General features: G+C 40.2%; 1 protein-coding gene across 1 annotated transcript in view; it reads left to right on the top strand.

Annotated features, from left to right (window-relative positions):
* Cubn (Cubilin) overlaps window positions 1–27,755 on the top strand; it is a 67,721-nt gene that overhangs the window by 31,773 nt on the left and 8,193 nt on the right. Inside the window, exons 11-17 of the mRNA XM_067783331.1 lie at window positions 2,417–3,725; window positions 6,893–7,055; window positions 11,080–11,444; window positions 11,509–11,718; window positions 14,396–14,882; window positions 14,955–15,121; window positions 17,932–22,179. Of these exons, the coding sequence (XP_067639432.1) occupies window positions 2,417–3,725; window positions 6,893–7,055; window positions 11,080–11,444; window positions 11,509–11,718; window positions 14,396–14,882; window positions 14,955–15,121; window positions 17,932–22,179 (6,949 nt within the window). The remainder of the gene's footprint in view (window positions 1–2,416; window positions 3,726–6,892; window positions 7,056–11,079; window positions 11,445–11,508; window positions 11,719–14,395; window positions 14,883–14,954; window positions 15,122–17,931; window positions 22,180–27,755) is intronic.

The following is a 27,755-nucleotide window of genomic DNA, read 5'->3' as shown; positions in this document are numbered from 1 at the left end:
TCGCCGTGGCATCGAACTCTGGGTGGCAGGTCTAAAGGACATCCCTGGCAGATGTCATTCTGATCTCTTTGCCGGTGCAAGCACCTGAGAATGGAGTATTGCTGCTCCTTTTGGACAGATGGCCCACGAGTCAGCTAAGTAAGTGCTAAGCAAACAGCACCTCTTACTTGGTGTAAAGGTCTTTAAGGCCAGTTTTTGACTCCAAACGTTCGGCGGATCTACTGGTATTTACTTAAGTTCATCTACCGTTTCGAATTGGAGTAATATCAGGGTATTGCTCAAGAAGAATCCTTGCAGTGCGCCTGAATATGCTGGATAACACAGATGTGCCAGCTATTTGAACGCATACTTAGTAGAATACTCCAGCCATTTCATGGTCAAATATCCAGCTTTTGCGAGGACCAGGCGTAAATATCTAAATGACGACGTATTCGACTCTCTCGATGAAAAATCCAAAATATCGATCTACTGTATCTTCAAATTTACCGAGGACACGCAAAAATTGGTTAAATAGTGCTAGAACGCACCTATTGTTACTACACAAATATCCTTCAGTTTTGAAACCCTCCGTAATGCATTTTCTGGCAGAATTTTCGTACTTAAGTCCTATCAACCAACCTCACTACTTCTCATAACGATAACGTTCTCACACAATATTCGCTGCCTCTATATATGTATGTTGGGGCATAGTTTGGTTGCGAAAGTGGCTCTAGGATTGAGGGAATCTAATATGTGGAAATAAGCCGAAGACATGCACAGTCGAAGCATCTGATGCCTTGGGTCTGTCAGTCCTACCGAATCTTGCAGGGTTTTCCAGACGGAGGTCTAGATGCTTTAGACAGTCGAAGAGACCAATGCAAGGATCGTTATTGGCAGACAAGCTGTTTTAGGTCCCAACTTAATGAAATCGGATATAGTACAGAGGTATGGTCTAACACATCTATACGCCATCTCAATGTCTGCCTCACTCTGCTAGTTTCCAGGGTGCAGCAACATTGAAGGGAATGAATTTGCTACAAATATGGCCGCTTCGTAAGCTTCGTACAACCTCCACTCGGTGATCTACTGGGGCAAAATCGATGAACACACTACGCTGTGGGCAAACCGGGATCATTGAGCGGCCTCCAGATACTTATTATCATGTTTAGCTAAGAAATTGACAAGGTTCCTCCTAAAATTAAATAAAACAATTAAAGGTGTCTAAGTTCGAGTGTAACCGAACATTATATACTCAGCGTGAGCTTCAATTGCACATTTCATTTCAGATAAATTACCTTTCTACATAACACGTGGCAGCGCTCGTTAAAAAAAATGTCTCCCCATTTCCTCTTACAATAAAACCAGACTTGTTAAATTTGAATTAGCATTAGCAATCAATTAATTAGATGCCTATTTTAATGGCCAATGATTATTTCAATTATTTCCCGTAAAAAGCAATTACTAATTGATTACCATTAAAAAAATCAAAAAATATCATGATTTTTTCCGATTATTGAAAAAAATAAAAAAAAAAAAAAATCAAAAAAAATCTAAAGTAATCAAAAAGGCGTTTCTGATTGCTTTTGATTATTTTTGATTTTTTTTTATTTATTTTTTTGATTTTTTGATTATTTTTAATTTTTTTTGTGCTTCGTTGAAAGAAAAATTCTCGTAATTCTTGTAAACAAAACAAAATTGGCTTGCCTTAAGGATGAGCCATAGAGGATCGTTATTATTTTATATAATGAGTGTAGCCAATTATGCACGTGTATATACTTATCGGAGAATATGTTTATATCAACGCTCATATACCATTTGCCCTATATATTGCATGTATATATTTGCCTCGATAAGCGGTTATGATTTAATATTGCATCCTAAAATGTACTTGCATGTAGAAATTATTCCGTGTATGCAACAAACAAGAATTTTTTTTCAACAAAGCGGAAAAATAATCAAAAGTAATAAAAAAAAAAAAAAAATCTAAAATAATCGAATCAATCAAATTTTTTTTCGATACCGATGATTTTGATATATGGAAGTCTATATCTATCTCGATTCCTTTATACCTGTACAACCAACCGTTATCCAATCAAAGTTAATATACTCTGTGTGCAAAGTACGCTGAGTATAAAAAGCAGTGACAGTACCAACAGGCGTCATTAAAAGTCGCTGTGATATTGCAGCGATGCTTAGATTATGGCGTAAACAGCCACTGCTGAAGTTGCTAGAATGAGGAGGAGGAGGAGTCGATCCATCACTTCCTCAGTAGTTGCTCAGGACTACAAATAGTGCAAGTGTGGACGCCCCCTAATCCTAACCTAACCTAACGTCATTATCTAGTAGGGAAATAATGGTTTAATTGCTTGTGCACGGCAGCGTCGGGTCTTTTGGTCTTATGGATAATTTAATAATAAAATTTTTTTTTTCATTTCAGATACTGTAATACGCCGCCATCTTTTACAACCCACTCACGCCTCCTAACAATCAAATTTGTATCAGATAGTTCTAGTACAGCTGAAGGTTTTGAAGCCACATACGAATTCGTTGATCTTACGAAGTCATGTGGCGGGGAAATCTTCTCCTCTACCGGACGAATTTTCTCACCAGACTATCCAGCCAATTATACAAATGGCATTGACTGCATCTGGGTCATCAGTTCTCCTGAAGGTACACAACTAAAATTGGATATTCCGATGTTTGAGTTGCAAGCGAGCAGTAATTGTGAAAACGATTGGTTAGAAATACGCAATGGTGGCTCTGTGCAATCGCCATTAATCGATCAATATTGTGGCACTCTAATACCACGTGAAATACCATCTTTCACAAATCAAATGCGCATACATTTTCACAGTGACGATTTTATTAACGCGCGTGGATTTCAAATACGTTGGTTTGTTTTCTCGAATGGTTGCGGCGGTAATTTGAGAGCGGATAGAGGGGTTGTCGCATCACCACGCTATCCAAATGCCTATCCAAGCAATGCTGAATGTGATTGGCATATACAAGTGCCGCGTGGTTCCTCGATACATTTTAGCATTGACGATCTCGAAATTGAAACATTATTTGAATGTCATTATGATTATTTGGAAATTTTCAACGGACGTAGTGCTTCAGACCCTGTACTAGCCAAGCTGTGCGAATTGGAGGCCCATGCACCGATACAACTTTATACAACTAGCAATGAAGCTCTGATACGTTTTCGTACTGATGGTAGTCAAAATGAACGTGGTTTCCTGTTATCCTATTATACGAACTGTTCGCGTACCATCAGTGATATTAGCGGCATAATTGAAAGTCCCAACTTTGGTAATCCTTATTACAATGATCCCATCAATTGTTCATGGACTATAAAGGCTCCAAAGGGCAATCACATAGTACTGCAATTTTCACATTATGAATTTGGTTATGGTGGGCAGCCTTTGGTATTTGAAGAACATGGAAGGAATGAAACCTATGTCCATACACTATCAACGAATGAGAATTACACCACAGCAGGAAATATGCTAACAATTTTACAAAATAGTAGTGTGGTGAATTTCCGTTTGGAATATATAATGGTGGGGTGTGTGCAAGTGTTTCATCGTGAGACAGGCGAATTCCAATCTCCGAACTATCCGCTACCTTATCCTAATGATGTGGAATGCCTGTGGGAAATAAAAACGATACCGGGTCAGGGTATTGAGGTGACAATTGAGAATATGGATATTGAAGAAACCGTGAATTGCACCAATGATGCAATAGTGGTGAGTATAGAAAAGATATTAGAAAGTAATAAATAGTGGATTAAAATTGATGCGGGTGGATAGTAGGTAGAATATTATTGTAGTAGCAGAACTAAAGCGCAATGGCACAATCTATTATAAGAGCGTAAAATTACTGACGGGAATTCTGCCTTCTCTCGATTAGATAAAGAGTAAAAATACTTTCTGCCCGCCACTGTTGACGGGTGAAAGTGCAAGATTCAAGGGGTTTTGTAGCGCAAACTTTCGAAGTGGTTGCCAACGCAATTTATAGCAACTCCAACTCAATTGTCAACTTCACCTACCCGTGGCGCAACCGGTTTCTTTAACAGGCTCTAGCGACACCAAGTTCCTCATCGAACTAGGGGGTGGACGGGGTGGGGTAGATGGTTAAATGCGGTCATATTAAACCGCTCCTGAGACGGTCGCGCTTACACTTTAATGGGACTGGTTACCGAAACGTAGCGGATTTATATCCGGCAAAGTATCATCAACGTGGATAACACTCTCCAAAACCTTCGGAGAGTGTTTTATCGCTATAACAACAAAAACAAAATTTCGCCAAATCAATTTCAGCTTAGAAATCAGACGGAGGATAACTCTTGAAAACAAGTGCTACTTTGGACTGAGTAGTATCACAACGGACCTTCATGTTGTCCAAGTGAGCTCCCCTTATTAAGGTAGCTACCACATAACCTAACCTAACCTTGGACTGAGTAGACATTTGAATAGTAAAGCCCTCTATCGACGTTTATCACACCTGTATTGATATATGGCTCGGAATCATGGACGGTGTCGCGACGAGAGAAGATGAGTGTTCGAGAAAAAAGTTCTTCGAAAGATATATGGTCCTATACGATTACGAGTACTGAAGGAGGTATAAATATGAGCTTCACGCAGATAGCAAGATAGTGTAGCGAATAAAGGCCCAAAAGCTTCGCTGGCTAGGACATGTTCTGCGAATGGACGAAGACGCTCAGACGAAGAAAGTATGTCAGTCGACATCGCAGTTGTGAAGCAGAGGAAGGGGGACTTCCACTGAGTTGGGAAAAGCAGCAGGAGGAAGGCTTGACCTCCCAGTTAAGCCCAAATTAATGATGATGACGATGCCACCATCAGCTTCATGTGGAGAAGCACATTCAGAAGGCTTAAAATATGTACGAGTGGTTCCAGCTGGAAGCTGGCCGGAAAGGTTATGTGGAGGTTAATGGAATACTGCAAATTTTCGGACAGAGCAAAATAACCTTTAGCAATAGGTGTGATTCGAAGCCAAGACTGACTCTTGGAATACACAAGGCTCTAGCACCACACTTTTTTTGTATTCAGCTGTTTTGTGATACGCCAAAGCGAAGTAACACAAATGCACTACACAGTAACACAAATTTACTGGAGATTACCATTATTACTACAAGAAGAAAAAAAGGATTTAGATGCCCTATGTCCTTCGAACAATTTACAAATTTTATCAAACCTAATTTTAATGCCTTTAGGACATTCTAGCTGTACTAAGCTGGTGAAGACCTTCTGCAGACCAAAGAACATTAACCTTTGGCTGGAGAATAATTCCACGAAAACGGAGCTTGTCCTGTTTACTAGAAAAACCAAAATCCTCTCCTTCAACTTGCCGAGATTGAAAGGCACAACGATAAACCTCTACTAAAAAGCCAATGCTAAGGAGAGATCAATGAAAGCTCTGGCATCGTACTGGCTGAAGTTAACGTATGACGCTCCAGTCTGGTGAAAGGCGTTGGAAAAAAAAGAAGGTGCAAAGGCTAAAATTGTCTGGGAATATAAAAGCTCGCGCTTTATGAAGCATTAATGTCGTCTATTATTCGACGTTTCGTGCAGAATTTTTCCGCAGAAGAGGCTCAGCTATTCCGAGGATCCCACATGTGAGCATCGGGTACGGAAAGATATAAGATGACAAGGCAGGGCGGTCTTCGACGAACTATATTACGGCAGTTGTTGACTTCTAGGTACAGAATGTGAGGTATCCTTCGATGCAGGTATTCTAGAAAGGATTGGATAGTGGTGGTCAGTCGTTCGGTCAGTTTATAGGACTCGGCCAGCCTAACCGGCTACCTGACTCTTAATGTTCAGTCCAGCTGGAGGTCTGCGCCACAGAGAGATCAGCTAGGCTGCTAGAGGAGAGTATAAACTAAGATACTAATGTGACGAATTTTGGTGACAGCCGGGCTGGCTAAAAAGCATACGATTACTATTTTAGTAAAATCGGATAATGTGAGGAGACCTCCAGCCTCGCTGACGTCTGGACATTTCAGGGTCTTCTCTACTAAATCCAAAGTCACAGTAATACAGAACCAAACAAGGTTTCGAAATGAATATAAACGAGTTGGACTGCTCCTGAGGAAAATCTATGTTTACACTATTAGGGAAACGAACTTGCTGGAGACCAACCAAAATTCAGTGGTCTCGGGGTCTTTATGACCATGTTTGGATGGAAAAGTTAGAGGTGTCTGTATGTATGCCCTTGCTCCGATTTTTCTTCAGAGGCTGTGAAGATAAGAAGAACATTCGGTTCAGCACTCTCTCAGCCAAAGTTCAGAACAGCAGACATTCAGATTGCTGTGAGCACGGTTTCCCGACAGTGTAACGGAGGAAAAGAAAGATCTTCCTCTCCTACTTCAATTCATATTCGAATGCAAGTGATTTTATAATGAACAACAATTTCTAGCATTGGAGGTGACAGAAGTTTCCATGCACGTCCTAGCGACCTTAATTAGCCGGAGAGAGCTTATATACCAAATAAATTTCAAGCTCAATGAATCAAAATATTTCGTTTGGGATGAGGACTGTCCATTTCTTTTTGTTATCCCGACTTACCCTCAGCTGCGTAGATATTGGGTGAGTGTGCCAACTTATTTCCGGTTTTTTTGTAGTTTTAATGTCAAAGGAAGGTTGACGGATGTACATATATAGTCCTTTTTTTTAGAAGAATCAAGTACGATCCGGTAGTATATCGACTGCGAGTGATTATATTCGCCTCTTACGACACGTATGCCCTATCGCGGGTATAATGTAAGCCCCTTAACCCTGAACTGAGTGTCTCGGAAGCGCTTTTAAACCTATTTTTGTATGGCGGTATAGAGAAATCGAATCTTGCTCATATGTATATTTAAAATATTCCATTTTTCATTTTGTTTCCTTAGATATCAAGCCATTCTGATAGCAAAAACTGGAAAGAACGACATTGCGGAAAACCGGAAAAATTGGTCATCACCAGCTCGAGTCATCGCTTGTATATACGATTCTACAGCAGTAAAGAACATAACGGAAAAGGATTTTTTGCAACTTACAAAGTATTAAAGTCACGTGAGTACTTAATATGTTTTTGTGTCGGTTAGGTCCTACTAACGAAGACTGTTTGCTAATGGAATACGAAAAAATCTGAACATTTTCAAGCTTTGACCATTAACCCAACCAACTGCATACTCAGGAGTATCGGGTAGGTAAGGCTTTCGTCTTCAGCAAATGTCCGGCAGTAGCAAATATTTTCTAAACCAGTTAAAGTTGACTAGAGCTTAACCCTGCTGAAAAGCGCCTCAAGGGACACCTCACTATTTCTATCTATTTCTTTACTAGTCCTTCGACTATGTTTCCCCCTGTTAGAACTTTCCCCAGCCGCGCTGTTTCCCTGGAGCACTCGAGGTCCGCACAGAAATTTTTCCAAGAGACTCTCTTCGCCTTTGTAGATCCTCAACAGATCCCTATACTCGTCCCGACACGCTTCGCTTTGCGCGACCTTTGCCAGCTTAAACATTTCTTTTACCTGTTTTCTAAGAAGACTCAACTCCTTGCTCCACCATGTGGGCTTTGCTTTTCCCTTGAATTTTCTAAGAAGACAAGCTCTATTATACGTACTCATAAGCGTCTTTGATAGGAACTCATTAGACTCCTCCAGTTCCTCCACATTGGAAACCTCTTTGGATTTGCCCAGTTTTGTTTCTACATATTTCTGGAATTTGGCCCAGTTCGTTGACCTAGGGTTTCCAGAGGTGGAGGAACCTCGTCTTCCCTCTTTAGGGGGAGAAGGATGGTCTAGCGAAGGCTATCCAATCATACCTTGATATAACGCGTTCATTTCTCGCTGTTGGACCAAATCCTGTTGGCTATGTGCAAATTGCGTTTGCAATATGTAATATAATAGAGAGCGACTTTTATCATTCGTATCTCCTCCTCTCTACGCATTGTGGTCACATTAGCATTCGGACCTATGACCAACCGCCCTTTGCGTCCTTCCTTTTGCACTCGCCTCTTGCACTCCCCCGGTGCTGCCTTCGCAGTATGGGCCATATAACAGGATGCTAGGATAACTTCTTTTTTATACTCAGTTGAGCAGAGCTCACAGAGTATATTAACTTTGATTGCATAACGGTTGGTTGTACAGGTATAAGGGAATCGAGATAGATATATACTTCCATATATCAAAATCATCAGTATCGAAAAAAAATTCGATTGAGCCATGTCCGTCCGTCCGTCCGCCCGTCCGTCCGTCTGTCCGTTAATACGATAACTTGAGTAAATTTTGAGGTATCTTGATGAAATTTGGTACGCAGGTCTCTGGGCACTCATCTCAGATAGCTATTTGAAATGAAAGATATCGGACAATAACCACGCCCACTTTTTCGATATCGAAAATTTCGAAAAATCGAAAAAGTGCGATAATTCATTACCAAATACGCACTAAGCGATGAAACTTGGTAGGTGAGTTGAGCTTATGACGCAGAATAGAAAACTAGTAAAATTTTGGACAATGGGCGTGGCACCGCCCACTTTTAAATGAAGGTAATTTAGAAGTTTTGCAAGCTGTAATTTGGCAGTCGTTGAAGATATCACGATGAAATTTGGCAGGAACGTTACTCTTATTACTTTATGTCTGCTTAATAAAAATTAGCAAAATTGGAGAACGACCACGCCCACTTTTTAAAAATTTTTTTTTTTAAATTCAAATTTTAAAAGAATAGTTAATATCTTTACAGCATATAAGTAAATTATGCCAACATTCAACTCTAGTAATGATATGGTACAACAAAATACAAAAAATAAAAGAAAATTTCAAAATGGGCGTGGCTCCGCCCTTTTTCATTTAATTTGTCTAGGATGCTTGTAATGCCATAAGTCGAACAAAAATTAACCAATCCTTGTGAAATTTGGTAGAGGCTTAGCTTCTAGGACGATAACTGTTTTCTGTGAAAAAGGGCAAAATCGGTTGAAGTTTTTGTACCCATATTGTTCAAACGCATTCTAGAGTCAACCCAGGTCCACTTTTATAACGATATTCCGAAAAGGCGTCCACCTATAGAACTAAGGCCCACTCCCTTTTAAAATACTCATTAACACCTTTCATTTGATACCCATATAGTACAAACAAATTCTAGAGTCACCCCTGGTCCACGTTTATGGCGATATCTCGAAAAGGCGTCCACATATAGAAATAAGGCCCACGCCCTCTTAAAATACTCATTAACACCTTTCATTTGATACTCATATCGTACAAAAAAATTCTAGAGTCACCCCTGGCCCATCTTTATGGCGATATCTCGAAAAGGCGTCCATCTATAGAACTTAGTTAATACCTTTTATTTGATACCCATATCGTACAAAATAAATTCTAGAGTCACCCCTGGTCCACCTTTATGGCGATATCTCGAAAAGACGTCCACCTATAGAACTTAGGCCCACTCCCTTTTAAAATTATCATTAACACATTTCATTTGATACCCATATCGTACAAACAAATTCTCGAGTCAGGCCTGGTCCACCTTTATGGCGATATCCCTAAATGGCGTCCATCTATAGATCTATGGCCCACTTCCTCTTAAAATACTCTTTAATACCTTCCATTTGATACACATGTTATACAAACACATTCCAGGGTTACCCTAGGTTCCTTTTACAACATGGTGATTCCCTTACTTTGTTTCCACAGCTCTCAACTGAGTATGTAATGTTCGGTTACACCCGAACTTAGCCTTCCTTACTTGTTATTCTTATGCTCGATGGCCACCACTGCGAGGTCCTCAGTAGTGTATTTAGGCAACATATATCAGTATAGCCGTTTCCTTACCACTACGACAGCTCGCACATTCCTTCCGATTGCGCGTAGTAAACGCCAAATTCGCGCGCGCTTAGCACAGAAACCTTTCCTCTCGATAAGAGCCATGGCTCCTGGATCAGCACCATGTTAAACGAACCCTCCTCAAGGTTAGGAGGAGTTCACACGACGCCACTTTACTGTGTTAGAGGATTATCTGCAAGATTCGCAGAACCATTAGGCTGGCCCCCTCCAACATCTTCGTCGTGACATCACCCACCCCCCCCCCCCCCCCCCCCTTTTGTTCTTTTGTTCGAAGGCTTTCAATGTCCTCTTCAACCTCTCCCGCTTTTCGCATATTATTAGATTATTATCCTCTGGACTTCTTTTCCCGGGGCGTAAATGCTGTGTTGGATGATTCTCTGTGCAACTCGCAGCACCATTTGGTTGTTTGTCCCCTGAAAACACCTTCGTGGTGACGTCCGGGTCCTCCTATACCTCAGTAGTGATCTGTCGGCCAATAGTAAAATACGACGATTATTGGGAGCATCTTATCTGTAGCTCAATATTTTTCCCTACAGAGTAGCTTTTTTAACTTTTCTAAGTATGCAGACGTAATAATGCCGTGGCGATGCTTCTAAGAAAACCTTTCAGTTCCCAGAGTAGACTTCTATTAAGTCAAGGATTATATACAGAAAGAGAGATGTATTGAGTTAACCACAACGTACAATCCTCTCCCCCACATGGAGTACCAGCATAAAGCAAAGGAAGCATGACTACAATGCAGTGGCAGCCAACCTGTTGTCGCATGTAAGTTATGTACCTCACGATGAGGCTAACCATCAAAAAACGTCATCTGCATGTCGCCTTGAACTACCTTAACCGGTGACTGATAACCAGTTACAGTTAAACATAATGAAGTGATCCCAGGCGATTCAATTTGCTGGGTGTACTCTAAACGAAGTGAAACTGTGCATGATAGAGCTTTTCGAGACGCGCGTGAGTACCCCGGGTTATAAGTAGTCTTTTGGGTGCAGTTGGCTGATTGTTTTGATCAGATACGTGTAACCTGTTTTCAGGATGAAAGTCTGTGAAATGTCGAAACTGAACAAAGCTAGGCTAAGATGGTCGGAGGGCAATCGGAACAGCTCTTGAAATGATACATATAGATATAGGAAAAGCGCGAATACCAGTTGGGCTATTAATTATTATTATTCGTGCGCTACCTTTGATTTTACGTGACCTGATCCGGGAGCTACTCCCATCTTATATTAAACTAATGCTTATTCAAATATCTTCCAGAATGTGGTGGTGTCCTTAGCGCTAAAAATGGTATAATCACATCACCAAATTATCCGCTCAACTATCCACCGGAATCAAATTGTGAATGGACGATAGAAGTTTCGGAGCATCACACCATGACATTGACTTTAGATGAAGTGGAAATGGAAAATTACTACACGTGTGAAATGGACTTCGTGGAAGCATACGAGAGTGCCAATAGTGATAGTGAAACACCCGATGACGTCCACATCTTATTATTCAAAGAGTGCAGTTTACCAGATTCAGCAAAATCTGAATGGACTACAACAACAAATAAGGCAGTCGTAAGATTTCAAAGTGATGATAGCATACAAGCCAAAGGCTTTAAGCTAAGTTTTAAGGAGGTAAGATTAAAAAGAAGAAGATTAAAAATAATCGATCAATATCTTCTTTCATCTTTGTTTATAGAATTGTGGACAACGCATTGTAGTTGATGATGATAATATTGGTTATATAACAATTAGTCGTAACGCAATTACAAATGAAACCTGCGAGTGGACTTTATTGGCCAGGGATCTTAAAAAGCATATACAATTCACCCCAACCCATGTACAATTGAGTCCATTGGCAGCTATGTCGGCGTTAACAGAAGAGGAGTGTTTGGATCAAGGTGTTAAGGTAAATTCTATAATCAATTTTATGCTAAATAAAATAATATTTTGGCGCGAATTTTTCCTCTAAATTGGCGGACCTACTTCCATTATGCCGACTCCAAACGACATCTGTAAGGCAAATGAATTTTGCTAAGAAGCTTTTCGTGGCATATATTTACTCAAATAACTTGCCAACCCCAACAAAGGGGGACCTAGTTTGATATTAATAGTCCCTCACTTGAGTCGCGGATCATTTGTTAGTTAGCCAGCACACCACCAGTCACCTACTTGCATAAATTGGCGCTTGACCTTTCAGCGATAGCTGACCGAAATTTAAGCACCAAGCGAGGCCTGCTTTTCCCAGCTCAATGGGGGTCTCCTCCTTGCATTGTGCCAATAGGGACACCTTTTGATCCTGACCTTCATCTTCCGTTCGTATTATATGGCTTACCCCGGCGGGTTTATGTGCTTAGATATACCTGCGGTAAGGTATGCCTATATTGAGAGCTGACTAAAATCAAAACCCGTGCCTTAGTTTCGCGCTAGGATTTGCGACATCTACAACAATGGCCATTAGGAAGAAAGCGTAAGTCGAAGCTGTGGTGTTGGTTTCTTGGTGGGAAAGAGATGGGTTAAGGGACTTATAATATTCCAGCTGTAGGCATGCTTGTTATAAGAGGCGACGAAAATCTACAGACCTAAAGGTGTGAGGAAAGAAAAATTCATTTCCAAGATACCAAAATGTACTAGAATTGGAGTGTACCGGATTCATTTCCGCAGTGAAATGACACCATCCGCAATATTCCATTAAACCTTCGCCGCGATCCCTTTAAGGACAAGGTTTGGAAAGCGTATTCGTACAAAAATTTTCAACTAGGAAAGACGAGCCTTTGCAAAGTTCAAATATGTGAAGGATTTAAATTACCTTGGAGCCAGCATTAAAAATGAAATTTCAAATTGAACAAAGTACAACATATACAATGATGTATATTGGAACAATCTTGCTGGCTGTGTCATGTTGTGCGAAAATATGAAGGGGGAAACAGGAAACAGGTGACAGTGTTAAATTGATACCTCTAACAACTTCATCGTCCTTGGTGCTCCCAAATAGTGTTGCTTGTCGCAAAATAGGAATAACTGACGGGACCTGTTACGCAACGGTTAAAGTCGCCTAGAAGGTTAGTGATAATGATAAAAGCCGATTGGGTTAGCCTTTATGTATCTTCTTCGATATTAAGCAGTGGAGCGGAGTGTTTCTTCTCTGTTTTCGGTCATTAGCTATATCGGTTCCTAGCACGCAATCTTTACGGCCTTATTTTTCTTCTTTTTAACTATTCATCTTTCTGCCCTATTCGAGTTACGATACCTCAAACACGATAGGGGACTTAGAATACTCCCTTTATAGGCATGTCTGCCGAAAAAGGCAACTAAAATCCACTGACGCGAAGACTCGAAGAGCCCGATAAACGTCTTTCTCAAAGCGGTGGGGCCAATGCACGAGCGACGGTACTCAGTCCGTAAAAGGACAAGTAACGACAACGCTGACTATCACCGACCACTGCTTTTCAAGTAGAAGTTGCCGCAAATAAGGATACGGTGGATGGAATGCTATAAAATGGTACTACGTTCAAAGAATTTAACATTTACTCAAACAGTCAAGCGGAAAGTAAACCTCCAAACTTGACTGTGGTGCAATCGAAGCTGGTCTGTGAAGGCATGACCTGTTGTTGTTGTTGTTGTAGCGATAAGGTTGCTTCCCGCAGGCTTTGGGGGTCGCCAGAGCCTCGTCTGTTAGTGAAATGGGATTCGCCGTTGAGGTTGACAATTGGGTTTGGAGAAGCTATATATTGCGCTGGCAACCTAAAAAGGTTGCGCTACACAATCCCTTGAATCTAGTATTTTAGTCGTCTCTTACGACAGGTATACCTCGCTTGCCATTGCTTCAAATTATTATATCTAAGATTTGTAGCAACTTGGTTTCGGGGCATATAATATGGGTGCAATCGAAAGTGAAATTATCGAGTCAGTTCCTGCTTAATTGCTCAGTTTTTGCCAACAAAAAATGAAAGTATTTCGACCTCGGCTTGTTGGCCTGCCCGAGGGTTTTTTACCTGGTCAGGGGCAGTAATATTCGAAACTAAAAAGTCCCACAGACTCCCTTGATAATTAAAGCTGACATCATCGTCCTCTGAGCTATCATAACGGACCTTTTCGTAGTCCAAAGGAGCTATCTCCGTGCGATGCGCTTCAGCACAGTGTGGCGCTGTATGCAATTTTTTTCTTGGTGGCGATACGGGGTACAGGTGCTGGAGTCGAGCAACTTTTTACAGCCTAATAAACTTGCCACCTATCGTCGTATAGAGTTGCCGGATTTTCAAATAATGTTTTATCAAAGCTAAATGTTAAGCCCCAATACAAGTGTGAATTACTTAAAAAACTATAAATTGGGTTGACACCCGTTTAAAGGTTTACTTTTAATTAAACATATGAGTTAAATAAAAAATACCATTTGGGTCTAAAAAGCTAAAGGGTTTATGCCTTTCGACCAAAATTTTAAATTTCGCTGGCATCTGTCATTTAATAAGAGAGATTTTAAGAGTTGCCACTTATGGATGACTATGTAATTTTTTTTTTACCAAAAATGTACAAAAATAAAATATCTGGCAGCAATTTTTGACGCTTCTAAATATACCTCCTAACAGATATATGATGGTGAAGATGATACCGCACCATTAGGCATTAAATTTTGCAAAATTCATCCACCGAATATAATATCGAATGGACACGCTCTTACCATCAAGGTGCCTCTAAATGTAACATCGGAATTTCAAGGTTACTACCAATTGCTGGATAATTGGTGCGGTGGTTATTACATGTCATTAAATGGACAATTTGCTTCACCTTATTACCCATCCTCGTATCCGGTGAATATCGATTGTGAATATATAATTTCAGCAAGTGAGGGTAATTCGTTGGTGGTGACTTTGGAAAAACTTGATATTGAGGAATCGGAGGATTGTAATAAAGATTATTTGGAAGTGCGTGATACAAAAGAAGATGGACGTTTGCTTGGTTTGTTCTGTGGTAAGAATGTTCCAGCGCCTGTAACGGGTGTCCAATCAATGTGGTTGAAATTTAGTAGCGATAATGATAATGTTGGCAATGGGTTTTTGATTTCTTATAATTATGGTGAGTACGAAAACAAATGTGGTGAATTATGAATTGCTTTTATAACTATGATTTCTTTCCACTTACTTTTAGCATATCACAATGAGCTCAATGGTACAAAGGCTACCATCGAATCACCACGTTATCCAAGCAGATTTCATACAGATGAGCCGTATTCGTGGCGGATTACAGTCGATAAAGAGTATGTTGTTGTGATGGTAATAAAACATATCGTTGACGTGGATGTGCCATTTGTTAAGGTGAGACTATTTCTGTAATTAAGGACTATTGTATACAGGACGATCGATCCGTTAAAGCTGGCTTCTATGTAAAGTTAGATGGACACGTTTCTGTTGAAATAAAGGGTTCTGCTTCACTTCAACTCAATCCGGTACGCTCCGAAAGTAGCAAATTAAAATAGTTAAGCCCGGGTTTTCAGTGCGAGTTTAAACTCCAATTAAAGTTGAATAGAGTTTAACATTGCCACTTCGGCCGCTTAAACTAAGATGAGCAGCAAAAATGTTTGTTTCTTTGCACTGAAAAACAGGACCTAAGTCTTGGGGACGATTTCAAGATCATTACGTAAGGAGCTTTGGTTGTTGTTGCAGTGAAATGGGGTTCCACCGATATGACAGCCCTTGATCGGGAAAATCCCTGAGCCGCTCCGACTGCTGTGTTCTGGCTAAAACCGGACATCTGCAGACGAAATGTTTGATTTCCGCCTCGTCCCTACAGCTACGACAGAAGTAATTCGTTGGGGTTCCCATGTGTTCGTCGTGTACTCCCATCAGACAGTGTCCTGTTAAAATGCCGATTAGTGGACCTAAGGAGAGACGATTAAGATTAATAAGGAACCAAGTTCGCTTCTTATTTATGTGAGGCCAAGTCCGCCGAGACACCTAACTGATAGGTTTTAGTGCGCATGACATCAGCAAATGTAGACATGAGGAAGTGTTTGTACCTCGGAAAAAGAGGAGCGATGTGTCTTAACTGAATTACCTCGGTCTGCTCGGTAGCATTCCTCGCTAATCAGCAACGCAGTTCACAGGTACACCACTACGACCCGGGACCCAAACCCCACACTGCTACAACAACAACAACCCACAACACCAATGTGGTGCACCGAGAGACTAGTTCACTTAACGACTGTGAGTATTCGATTGCAACCCTTGATAAAGTGCTCCTACCTTGAAGAGCTTTAATTGCTGTTTAATTGTCGGAGTAACTGTCTGGATATATGTAGATTGGATATTCTCTTCGTGTCGCTCTGGGTTTCTGATAGAGAATTCGTTGTATAGAGGAAGGGTTGGAGTAGTATAATCAAGATGACTAAAGTCTTCTGGGATAGTTCACAGAAGCGCATTCAGTCTTACCGCATTAGAACTCGTCTATAGGATACTATACTGGTCTATTTGGAGGAGGCTGAGCATAACCTTCTAGAGCCTTTGTGGGCGTGGAAGGTAGTGTCCCTGATATTAGTTTGCAGCTCCCCGCTGCACCCTATTCACCAGCTAACTGTGCTGTTTCTTTTAAATGCCGACCAACAAACCTTGATGAGCTAGAATAAGATGGGTCTAACTACCGCGGTGTACAGCCAATGCAAAATGTGGCGTTTAAAGCCACGCCTACTTTGCAGGCGTTGATAGTCGTTATAGCCCTTTTTGGATCTCTCTTCGACATGCTTGTTCCAGTTCAATTTACTGCCTTAGTTCGAGTCTTACCCCGTTTAATTGCGGTGGTTTGAAAGGTGGTGTTTTGTAGCGTCTGGTAAATAGAACCATTCAGTCTTGGCAGTATTTATTTTGAAGCCAATGTCACGGGCCCAGCCCTCTGCGAGGATTAATGCTTGTCTAGAGCCTGATGACATTTGTCAGTTGCCGTAACAGCGATGTCATAGGCGTAACCGATAACTTAGCTACCGGCCCTTGCTAACACAGTGAGGACATTACACCTCCTTGGGAAGTGCCCATGGACGCGTGCCGTATTATGAAGGAGTCTTTTAGACATGATATGATATTTATTCCCGTTAAAAGGGAGTTGGAGAAGCTGCCAAGCTATATTAGCTATTTATTGCACTTAACAACCCGTTGAATCTCGTCCAGGCCTAACTTATTTCTGCCAATCTATGCAATTTAACTCCACATCAACTTTATAAAAGCTCACAGCATTGGGATATCACCAGCAGCGAAAACAGAGCTTTCCGAGAGTGCTATCCAAAGAGCTGGTTGAAAGGCAATAAAGATTGAGGGCTAATCTGCGGACACGATAGCTCTCACTTTAAATAATCATTCTTCTACTTTCCTTTACGAAGGATCGAGACGTTATACCGGATTATACCACGTTCATGTCCGACAAAGAATTGTCACCTATTTTAACATTCCTTTAACCCTTCAGGGCGTTTTCTGTCGTTATAACAACAACAACAAAAGTGATTTCCTTGCTTGTTATGGTCTTCGGTAAGGCATGGCACTTGAATCAACAACCGGTTGAATATCCCCCTAGTCCTGGAAGTGGCGTGGGCTTAGGGCTCAAAGTTCTCCAACACCCTTTCACTAATTTTGAAGGGCGAGGGGAAGTATTTCACTCTGGTAGCGTTGTGTGCTAAAAGCACTATTTGACGCGAGTAAAAGCGAGTGTTTGACATGATTTGCTGGGCAGCGAAGCTGCTTAATGGTGGCGGAGGTACACTTGGGCGTGGGTCGCACAACGTGTTCAGGCACAAGGATCCAAAAAAATTTGCAGGGTATTTGGAGCGAGATCACAGCACATCGTTCGATACGCCCATCCTTTGCACAGTAAGCAACCTGGCAACCCACCTCAATATACATATTCCATGAGCAGGAGGGACTGAATCCCCAAATTAAATGGGTTAGCAGCCTTTGGTCACGAAAAAAAGCGCGAGTCACTTCCGTATCCAGAACCTGCTGTTGTTGGAAGTAGGCTAATTAAGATAGAGTCAATTGTAGCGGTAGAGGTAGAGCGACACGGAAGGGTTAGGGAACAATGTTGGGCCCTTTACTTCCTAATAATTACAATATAAAATATTATTTTATTATTTTTATTTCTCTAGATCTACGACGGTTATTCGGATATTGGACTTGAAATTGATTACTCCAATACAAATTACGTACAATCAAGCACAAACATAGTGTACATCAAGGTCACAAGAGGGCCATTCCAAATGGAATGGTCCACACTTTCTAAGCAAGAACTGAAAAATAATCAAAGTTTAGAAGAGAACACAAAAATTTGTGGCAAGAGTTTGTATAAAGTCGATACGGGTATTCTAGTTTTTATCAGCTCTCCCGGCTATCCAGACGGTTATGCCAGTAACCTTAATTGCAGTTGGACTTTGATGCCCTCTGAACTTGGCACACATGTTACGCTACAATTTAGCAAAGTTGATTTGGAAGACATGTCGGAATGTCTGGCTGACTATGTTGCTATCTCGGCTAGTGAGGATCTACAAAATTGGCATGAGTTAGAAAGGCTATGTAAAAAGGCGGATAATGTAGCAAAAGAATATCATGGTGAACCACATCTTAAACTGTCATTCTTAACCGATGTTAGTATCAATAATACCGGCTTTGCAGCGCGCGCAAGAGCTGCTTGCGGTTCAGAACTGAGCGAAAGGCAAGGACTAATCAATGCAACAAGTATGGTGAGTGGTATAAATAGCTTCCAAATGGAGTGTACATGGAGAATACAAGTACGACAAAGTCGGCGCATACGCATACAATTCGTGGACTCATATTTATCACAAGACAATAATCAAGCGAATAACTGTCGTGCATACTTTTTAGTACGTAACGGTATAGACGAAGACTCACCATTTCTCGGTAAGGGTAAATATTGTGAAAATAATATTACCGACATATTGGAGACCACATCAAATCGTGCATTCATAAAATTTGCGCGCACCTCATTTCCGCGATTCAAGGCGGCATTCTATTATGAAGAGATCAGTCATGAATGTTCGGATACGCTTGTACTCACCGAACGCGGCACGAGAACTGAAGAACAAATGAAAACCATCAACTCACCAAATTATCCAAATATACCAAATCCGCATACAGAATGTATTTGGCGCGTAGAAGCGCCAGCGCATCATATAATTGCGATAGAGTTCAAGGACGATTTTGACTTAGCAGCAGCGGAGAGTGCGTCGGGTGGTGCATTGGATTGCGCACGTGAATATGTACAATTAAATGATGGTGCAACCGATTTAATGCCACTCATTGGTGTTTTTTGTGGTAAAAAGAAACCGAATATGTATCTTACAACTGGCAATATTTTACGCATCAAATATTTCACTGATATCTCTGAACCGCATCCCGGTTTTAAAGCGACTGTATCAATTGGACGTTGTGGTGGTGCTTACTATGAGAATGAAGGTGAAATAAACTCACCTGCACATGTGCTACTTAATGATAAACCCGATTTTGAATGTGTCTATACCATTGAGGTTGATGCTGGTAGTACGATTAAATTAACTGTTGAGAATATGGATTTGCCCGACGCACAGGACTGTAATGAAGTTAGTCACATAGAATTGCAAGAAATTGTCAACTACGATGGCACAGATAACATCACCGATTCGCTACGCCTTTGTGGTACACTTAAAAATAAAGTTTATATTGTGGAAACAAATAAGCTCATCATACGCTATAGCATTAAAAACTCAAATCCCACAACACACTCATTCAAACTCAGCTACACTGCGTTGGGTGCACGTTGCGGCGAAACGATCAATGCTAATCGTGGTACACTCTATACACCTGGTTATCCACAGGGTGTACCACATCCAATGCATTGCACTTGGCGTATACGCGTAGCCAAAGGTAAACGTATTAAAGTGGAGATATTAGATTTTGATACGGGCATGTCAACGTCATCAATTGCTGCAAATCTAATTGCAACACACTCTTTCGGACATATGGGTGGTGCATTCCGCGGACGTTTAACTTTTGCTAATGATTTCGAAATGCATTCGATCATTATGCGTGTTTCCAATAATCCACCAGCGGTCGTCTACTCAACCGATAATACGATGAGTATTGATGCATTCCTCTTTTCATTTGTACAACATCGTGGTTTCAAGCTACGTTTCAGCTCTGATGAGTATTCGCATGTATGCCGTCAAGCTTTTGATTTAGCAGATAGTGAGGGTGTGGTAGAATTCCGTCGTCAGAACGATACGAACATCTATTGCAGTTATGCGCTGAATGTGGGCGATAATAATACGCTAGCTCTACAAGTAGAACGTTATGCGCATAATCGCAGCGACCCATTTCCAAATTATCCCTCATATTGTAAATTTATCTCACCACTCAAAATCGAATTGAATAAACAACAACTAATGGGTGAGCTGTTATGTAAGAATGATAGTCTGATGGCTGTGGCGCGTCTACCTTTTCCAGTTAATCTCAAGCTATTCGGTGACAATCGTAACAAATTGATTAATTTGGAATTAGGTTATAAAATGTATGCATGTGGTGGTATACGTTCCGTATATGATGACCTAAATATAACAGAGCCACGCATGTGGGCTAATTATAGTGGCGACTTGCAATGCGCCTGGGCTGTTTGGCCTGATCATGAGTTAAGCGAAGATGATGCAGAAGACTTGGAACAATGGTCAGCGGGTGTACAAATAGAGTTGACGCTGGCAACAGATTTCAAAGCGAATTGTGACGATCAATACTTGCTAATTTATAGCGGACCGAATCAGAATTTTCCACATGTAGGACGCTTCTGTACACAATCGAGTCTGGAAAATGTAGTTGTGGAGGGTGGAGTATTTGTTGAATATTATATGCGTCGTTATGAAAACGCTTCCACATTCAATTTGACTATGCGTCAAGGTAGCGGTTGTGGTGGTAAACTCTCATATCCATATCGTACGATCTCGTTTAGCGATCAATATAAAAATAATATTGAATGCGTATGGGAATTGAAAACGGAACCAGGTTTTCATGTGGGACTCTATTTTACCGATCGTTTCTTTATCGAATCCAGCAAAGATTGTACCAAAGATTATTTGCTAGTACAACAAAGACGCGCCAATGATAGTGTGGGTTGGGAAGATTTGGGTAGATATTGTGGACGTGTGCCGCCACAATTTGTGAATACAACAACAAGTGAGATGCGTTTAATATTTCGCACCGATGCTGAAAATGTGGGTGATGGTTTTACAGCACATTTTGATCGTAATTGTGGTGGTTTGCTATATGCCACTGCTGAAGCTCAGCACATGTCTAGTCCTGGCTATCCGTGGCGTTATGACAGCAATCTTGTATGCAATTACACTATACTACCAAAGGAGGAAAAAACTAAAACTGGTATACTTTTACAATTTTTGGATTTCGAAGTTGAGACACCGCCGCTAACACGCTGTCTCTTCGATAATGTTACCGTTACAACGCAATGTGATGATATGGGTATGGCAGAGTCGGTTCTATGTGGTACACGTGATGCGCTTGAATTTCGTGGTGATAAAATAACAGTAATTTTTCGCACCGATCATTCATTTTCGTCAAAAGGTTTCAAATTTGTTTACAGCACCAATGTTTGTGGTTATACCATACATAATACAAGCGTGCTCGAAACACCACGTCTCTACACCGATGGTAGTTTTCCGCCGAATAGTGAATGTAATTGGAATTTAACTGCGCCAGAAAATTATAAAATACTGATTAAATTTGAATATTTCAATTATGAAACGCACGAAGATTGCGAATTTGATGGCGTTGAAGTTTATAAATCACTCTTTCAAGTCGAAGATCAGCGCATTGCAACATTATGCGGCAACTTAACGGGTCGTATACCACCGTTACATGTGCCAAGCAATCGTGCTCTAATTCACAGTTATTCCGATCGTAGCGTACCATCGTTGGGTTTTAAAGCTCTTATTAATTTTATTCCCAATTGCGATGAGCGCATCTTTTTGGGCACGGAGAATTCCACTTATGATTACGTCAAATATGCTAACGGTTATGCGCATAACTTGGATTGTGCTCTCATATTTACAACAACACATGGGCGTCAATTGTTCGTGGAATTCAATAGCTTTCACATTGAGGATAGTGTTAAGTGTCGCAATGATTTCTTAGAGATACGCGATGGTGGTGGTCCGTTCGGTGATTTGATTGGCAGTTTTTGTGGTCACATAACGCCCACGCGAATGATGTCTTCGAAGAATGCTTTGTTTATGCGCTTTGTTAGCGATTCGTCAATGTCCAGTGCTGGCTTTAGTGTCAAGATTTCATCCATGCCTAGATATTGTGGTGATACCGATTTGGAGGTTAAAAGTAAAGAGGTATGTATCTATGTGTATGGCTAGTGCTCGTTTAACTCTCGTTAGCGCTAACCGACGGCTTATTGGACAGATAACCAAACCTTATCTGTCAGTAGAAGCGCCGGACAACGTTAACCAGAGATGACAGAACTATGCGGATGTAGGTGGAAAATTTAGGCTCGAAACGATTTTCTCACTAATGTTCCAGAAAACTTAACTTTTATCGCGGCTTCCGATTAACGTAACTGGTATTAAGTAGCACATTTAAGAATTTTAGTTAAATTCATTTCTATTTCAATTTTGTCTTCAGAAAAATGTTTGAAAACTCATTTTGGAAACGCGCCCGAAACCCATAAAATGAATTTCAAACCAACGCATAAAAAGAGATTAATTCGATAACCGTAGTCGTGGCAGCATACCAAGGAGTGAGAGAGTAAGTGGGAGTGGAAGTGGGTATGAGAGTATTAGTGGGAGTAGAAATCTGTGCAATTTGAAAAAACAACCTAATTCGAGTTAGGATAATGGCGATACATAGACCTTTATCTGAAAAGCTAGCCACAATTCACCATTGTAACTTCCTATATTTTATAGCAGCCATTTGGCGCTAGGGCTATGAGTAAGTAACACAGGTAGATCTGTACCGGATTTCTGTTATGAAGCCAGAATATCACTTTTATCCTATCTCGAATTAGGTTGTTTTTTCTAATTGCCACAGAAATGGTAGTTAAAGTTGGAGTGGTAGTGGGAGTGGAAATAGAATAAGGGATCAACCAGAATGAGAAAAAAGCGAATGATCATGTAGAATATAATGTGATAGAGAGTTCAGAGAGGAAGCGAGGCTCACTTTTTAAGTAAATGTAGGCAAACTAACTCAGTCCCGAAATAATTTTTATCATAGGTTTCGAGCCAATCCCCAATTGATCTGAAGATGATGCCAAAACAGTATAGATATAGTGAAAGTTCCAATGTAGTATTTAAAATTATCCCGGAGTAGTCCCAAACTGATCTTAAAATCCTCCCGAAATATTCCTGAAGTACGAGGCGGGTGAGTTCGCCCACATCTCCCCAATCGCTTATCGCAGGTGTTATTAAAATTAAATAAACACAAGGCGCGATATACTTCCGCCAAGATTTAGGCCGAGCTTCTCTTCCAATATGCGTCGTACATCGAACGGCATCTGCAAGCCAGATGAGTTTTCACTAAAAAGCTTTTCATGGAAGAAATACACTTCGGAGTGTTTGCCAATTCTCTGTCGAGGGGCAACCCCGCTTGGAAAAACTTTTTTCTAAATTTTTGATGTTGCTTTTCCCGGGACTTGAGCCAGGATCTTCTGTGTAATAGGCGAAGCACGCTACCACCGCACCAAGGCGGCCAACGTGGTCTAAGTTAAATGGACTCCGAGCTATAACGATTACCTTGGTGTTTTCCTTGGTGTGATGGTGGGGGGTGGAGGGGTTCTAAGATAAAGGGAGGAGTGTTACACCTCGCACTCTTTCACAATTGATTAGAACTTAATCTAAGTGTATACCAAATATTTTTTTTCCATAAATCAAATATTTGTTGTTGTTACAGTAATAAAAACGTAACAAGCACAATTAAGCTATTCGCCCGACCATCTCGGGAACGATTTAATATGATCACATGGAACCTTCTAAACCATCCCGCCTCCACCCCCAGTTAAATGAGGAGATTCGGGAAGCCAGAACCTCGCCTGATGTATATATCTTAATATATAAAAATCACGCGTCACTATGTTTGTTCCCGATGGACTCCTAAACTACTGAACCGATTTTGAATTTGTTTTGCACCCCGTATATAGTTCAATCTAACTTGAAATATAGGGTAGGTTATATCTCAGTTTATAGCCGCACTATTATCTTATTGCAAATTTTTTATTTGTTTATACGTAATAATAAAATGTTACGTATACGCACCGGCACTCACATTTTCAGGTGGTGCGGATATACTTCCGTGTAATTGGTTGGTGTTTAATTAAACAACGATAACAAATGAAAGCTGTTGATGAGTGCTTTAGTACAGAGTAATATATTATCCAGAGACGGATTGGGACTGGGATTAAGACTAGGACTGGGACTGAGACTCGGAGTGGAACTGGGACTGAGACTCGGAGTGGGACTGGGACTGGGACTGGAATAAAATAGATACCACCCTCTTGGACAGGCAATAAGGGATGCAGAAGAATGAGAAGAAATTGAGAGAAGAGAAAAGAGAGAACGAGAAGGAGATTGAGAAAGAGATAGAATGAGACGAATATGGAGATAGATGAAGCGAAAAAGACGGAGGGAGGAGTGAATAAAAGGATTAGGAAAAAGTGGAGAGGGGGAAGGCAGAGTCAGACGGAAAAAGCTTATTAAAATGTATGCAGATAGGCCAAATTTAGGGCAGAACAACGTCTTCTAGTGTATGATAAATTCATATTTGAAGCAGCATAAAATATGTAGGCCCGTTATTTCGTACTTTGTTGTTTTGTTGTAGTATCAAGGACTGGCGCTTCCACATTGTTGGGAATATCTTCTAAGCTAAGCATACAATAAGAAAGTTGGCAGGTGATGGCGTAAGATGATGTAAATCCGACTTAACTACTTTATTGGGTATTCGGTCAGCTCATTATACGGTAACATCCTCTAATGAATACAGTAGGGCATTTCAGGCTCATGATAATTTATGCTCAAGTCTATTAAAAGGTTTATGCATTTCGTCTACGGCACTGATGACCTGATATGAAACTTCTCGCTCTCTGAGAGCGCGTGAAAATGTGCATTTTTTTTGATATTGGCCATAGATGCCATCATGCTCAAAATCAAATTCGGGCATTTCAGAATAACTTTGGGTTATTTTACATGGTAAAGGTTTAATTTATGATTTTCACGGAAAATTTACTCAAGATTGTCAAATGGGATATCAAAAAACTCGAATTTATGTCAGGATTACAAATCCGAAGAAAAAAATAACTCTTTCACCGGTGGAAAATTTATCAGTGACAACACCTTTCATCGAAGGGCTGCACACGAAACAGGCTTTGGTAGCAATTTTCGATTGGTGAAAAGTCAAGTCAGCTTCTTAGTCTTCGCATTGATGCAAATGGATGCTTAAAGGCCATGTTTTTGTCGAGCGTTGCGACATTCCATTTTTGACAGCTGAGATAAATTGTAGTTATATAATATATAGGTTGACGCAGCATGTTTAATTAACAGCCTTTTGCGGACGACAACGCAGATACTTCACCAAGTGATCTAATTTCGTAATTTCTTATACATTTTTTGGGTTTTTTTGTTGTATGTGGATATACATATCGTTAGCTTAATGCGAAAATGTGCTAAGTCACTTTTTACGAACTTTACAGGAGACGAAAACAACTGAATAATTTTTGAAATAACCTTTTTTTCAAAACTGTGAATGAGGATACCTTAGTTGCAATACTTTTGAGTGTTGAAGCTTTGAAAAAGATAAATAAAAATCATGTATGCTAACCCAGCAGCTATTATATGACTTAGCACAATTTCCTCACTCAAAACAAATTTTTTCTCCTGACTAAGCACTTTTTACTCAATATGTTTCCCCATCACTCCACCCCTTAATGATTCAAATATAACACTAAAACTATATATTTCACAAAAAATACAATTTATTTGTCAAACTATTTCTAACTATTGGCGACCACCGTGGTGTGATGGTAGCGTGCTCCGCCTACCACACCGAATGCCTTAGGTTCACACCTCGGGCAAAGCAACATCAAAATTTTAGAAATAAGGTTTTTCAATTCCCCATCACTCCTCCCCCTTAATGATTCAAATATAACACTAAAACTATATATTTCACAAAAAATACAATTTATTTGTCAAACTATTTCTAACTATTGGCGACCACCGTGGTGTGATGGTAGCGTGCTCCGCCTACCACACCGATTGCCTTAGGTTCACACCTCGGGCAAAGCAACATCAAAATTTTAGAAATAAGGTTTTTCAATTAGAAGACAATTTTTCTAAGCGGGGTCGCCCTTCGGCAGTGTTTGGCAAGCACTCCGAGTGTATTTCTGCCATGAAAGGCTCTGAGTGAAAAATTCATCTGCCTCGCAGATGCCGGTCGGAGTCGGCATAAAACAAGTAGGTCCAGTGCCGCCAATTTGTAGGAAAAATTAAAAAAAGGAGCACGACGTAAATTGGAAGAGAAGCTCGGCCTAAACTCTTTTCGGAGGTTATCGCGCCTTACATTTATTTATTTATTTTATTTCTAACGGTTCTGATCTGGACTCTTTTGCCGGATGGTGCGCAGACAATAACTTATTTTTAAATTCAAATAAATGCTGTGTTGTGTCTTATTCCATAAAGACAACTGCCACATACTTTATCTACAAACTAAATGCTCAATATCTCAATAGTTGTCAAGAGAGTAAAGACTTGGTTGTAATTTTTGACTCCAAACTCTCTTTTTCTAGTCACATTGATTTCGTTGTTTCAAAATTTGTTGCAATGGTTGGGTTCAGGAGACGTAACACCAGTGACTTTAAGGACCCTATGACGTTGAAGGCACTTTATATATCCTTGGTCAGAAGTGGTATTGAATATTGCTCAATAATATGGAATCCTTTCTATGAATCTAACTCCTATAAAATTGAGAGAGTTCAAAATATTTTTATAAAAATTGCTTTAACCCTAGACGGTCATCCTTCGTCAATACGACTACGCATGATCTTATTTTCACTGTAAATATGTTTTTATTGTTCGTGCTGATCTCCGATTTCGTACAGCGATAGTCGGTTGTTTACTCTCTTTGAATGCACGCATACAGATTTGTGCCATGCGTCCTTCTTTCAAACGAAAAATAACGAATGTGGTATAAGCAAAGTGCCATAAACACCTATGTGAAGAGCATAAAGTTGATGTTTGTGCCTCCTGTCTTTTCTGAGGTTAGAACTTTAAATGTTGCTTTTCCTATTTAAGTTTAATTATTTAGTTTTAAGAAACTTAAAGACTTGTATGAGAATTCCTGCTACAAATTGTGATTTTTTATTTTTTAAAAGTCAATGCCTTAAAGTTTTAGCCAATTGATAGACGACTGTGAATTATTAATTTTAGTTAAAAGAATATAAGTTTTTCTTTTTATTTTTGACTTGTATTTACCAATAATGAAATAAATTAAAAAAAAGAATAAAACTCGTTCATTATTTCTACACACACCCTTCCGAAAATGGATTTAAAATAAGGCGTCGTCATAATGACTAAGGATGACGTTAATGTACAAAAAATAAGGATGACCGTCCAGGGTTAAGTATGCTTCCAATTATATACCAGCAGGCACAAATTGCTTGGTCTTCAGGCTTTGCATGACAGAAGAACTTTTATCTCACTCATGCTTGCCTTTAATGTAATAAACTATAGGACGAATTGCTCTGATTTATCTAATTTGTTCATTGCAAATATTCCACTGCCTGATCTACGTCATAATAGATTATTTATCGAAATAACTCATAAAAGGAATTATGCTATGAATGAACCTATAACTAGGACTATACATCTAGCAAATCGATTCAGTAGTGTTATTAATTTTAATAACAGCTTATATAAGTTTAAGCCTG

Source organism: Eurosta solidaginis, chromosome 4, assembly GCF_040869045.1.
Source record: "Eurosta solidaginis isolate ZX-2024a chromosome 4, ASM4086904v1, whole genome shotgun sequence".
Lineage (NCBI taxonomy): Eukaryota > Metazoa > Arthropoda > Insecta > Diptera > Tephritidae > Eurosta > Eurosta solidaginis.
Note: the sequence above shows the minus strand (reverse complement) of the source record. Positions and strands in the feature narration are given on the sequence as shown.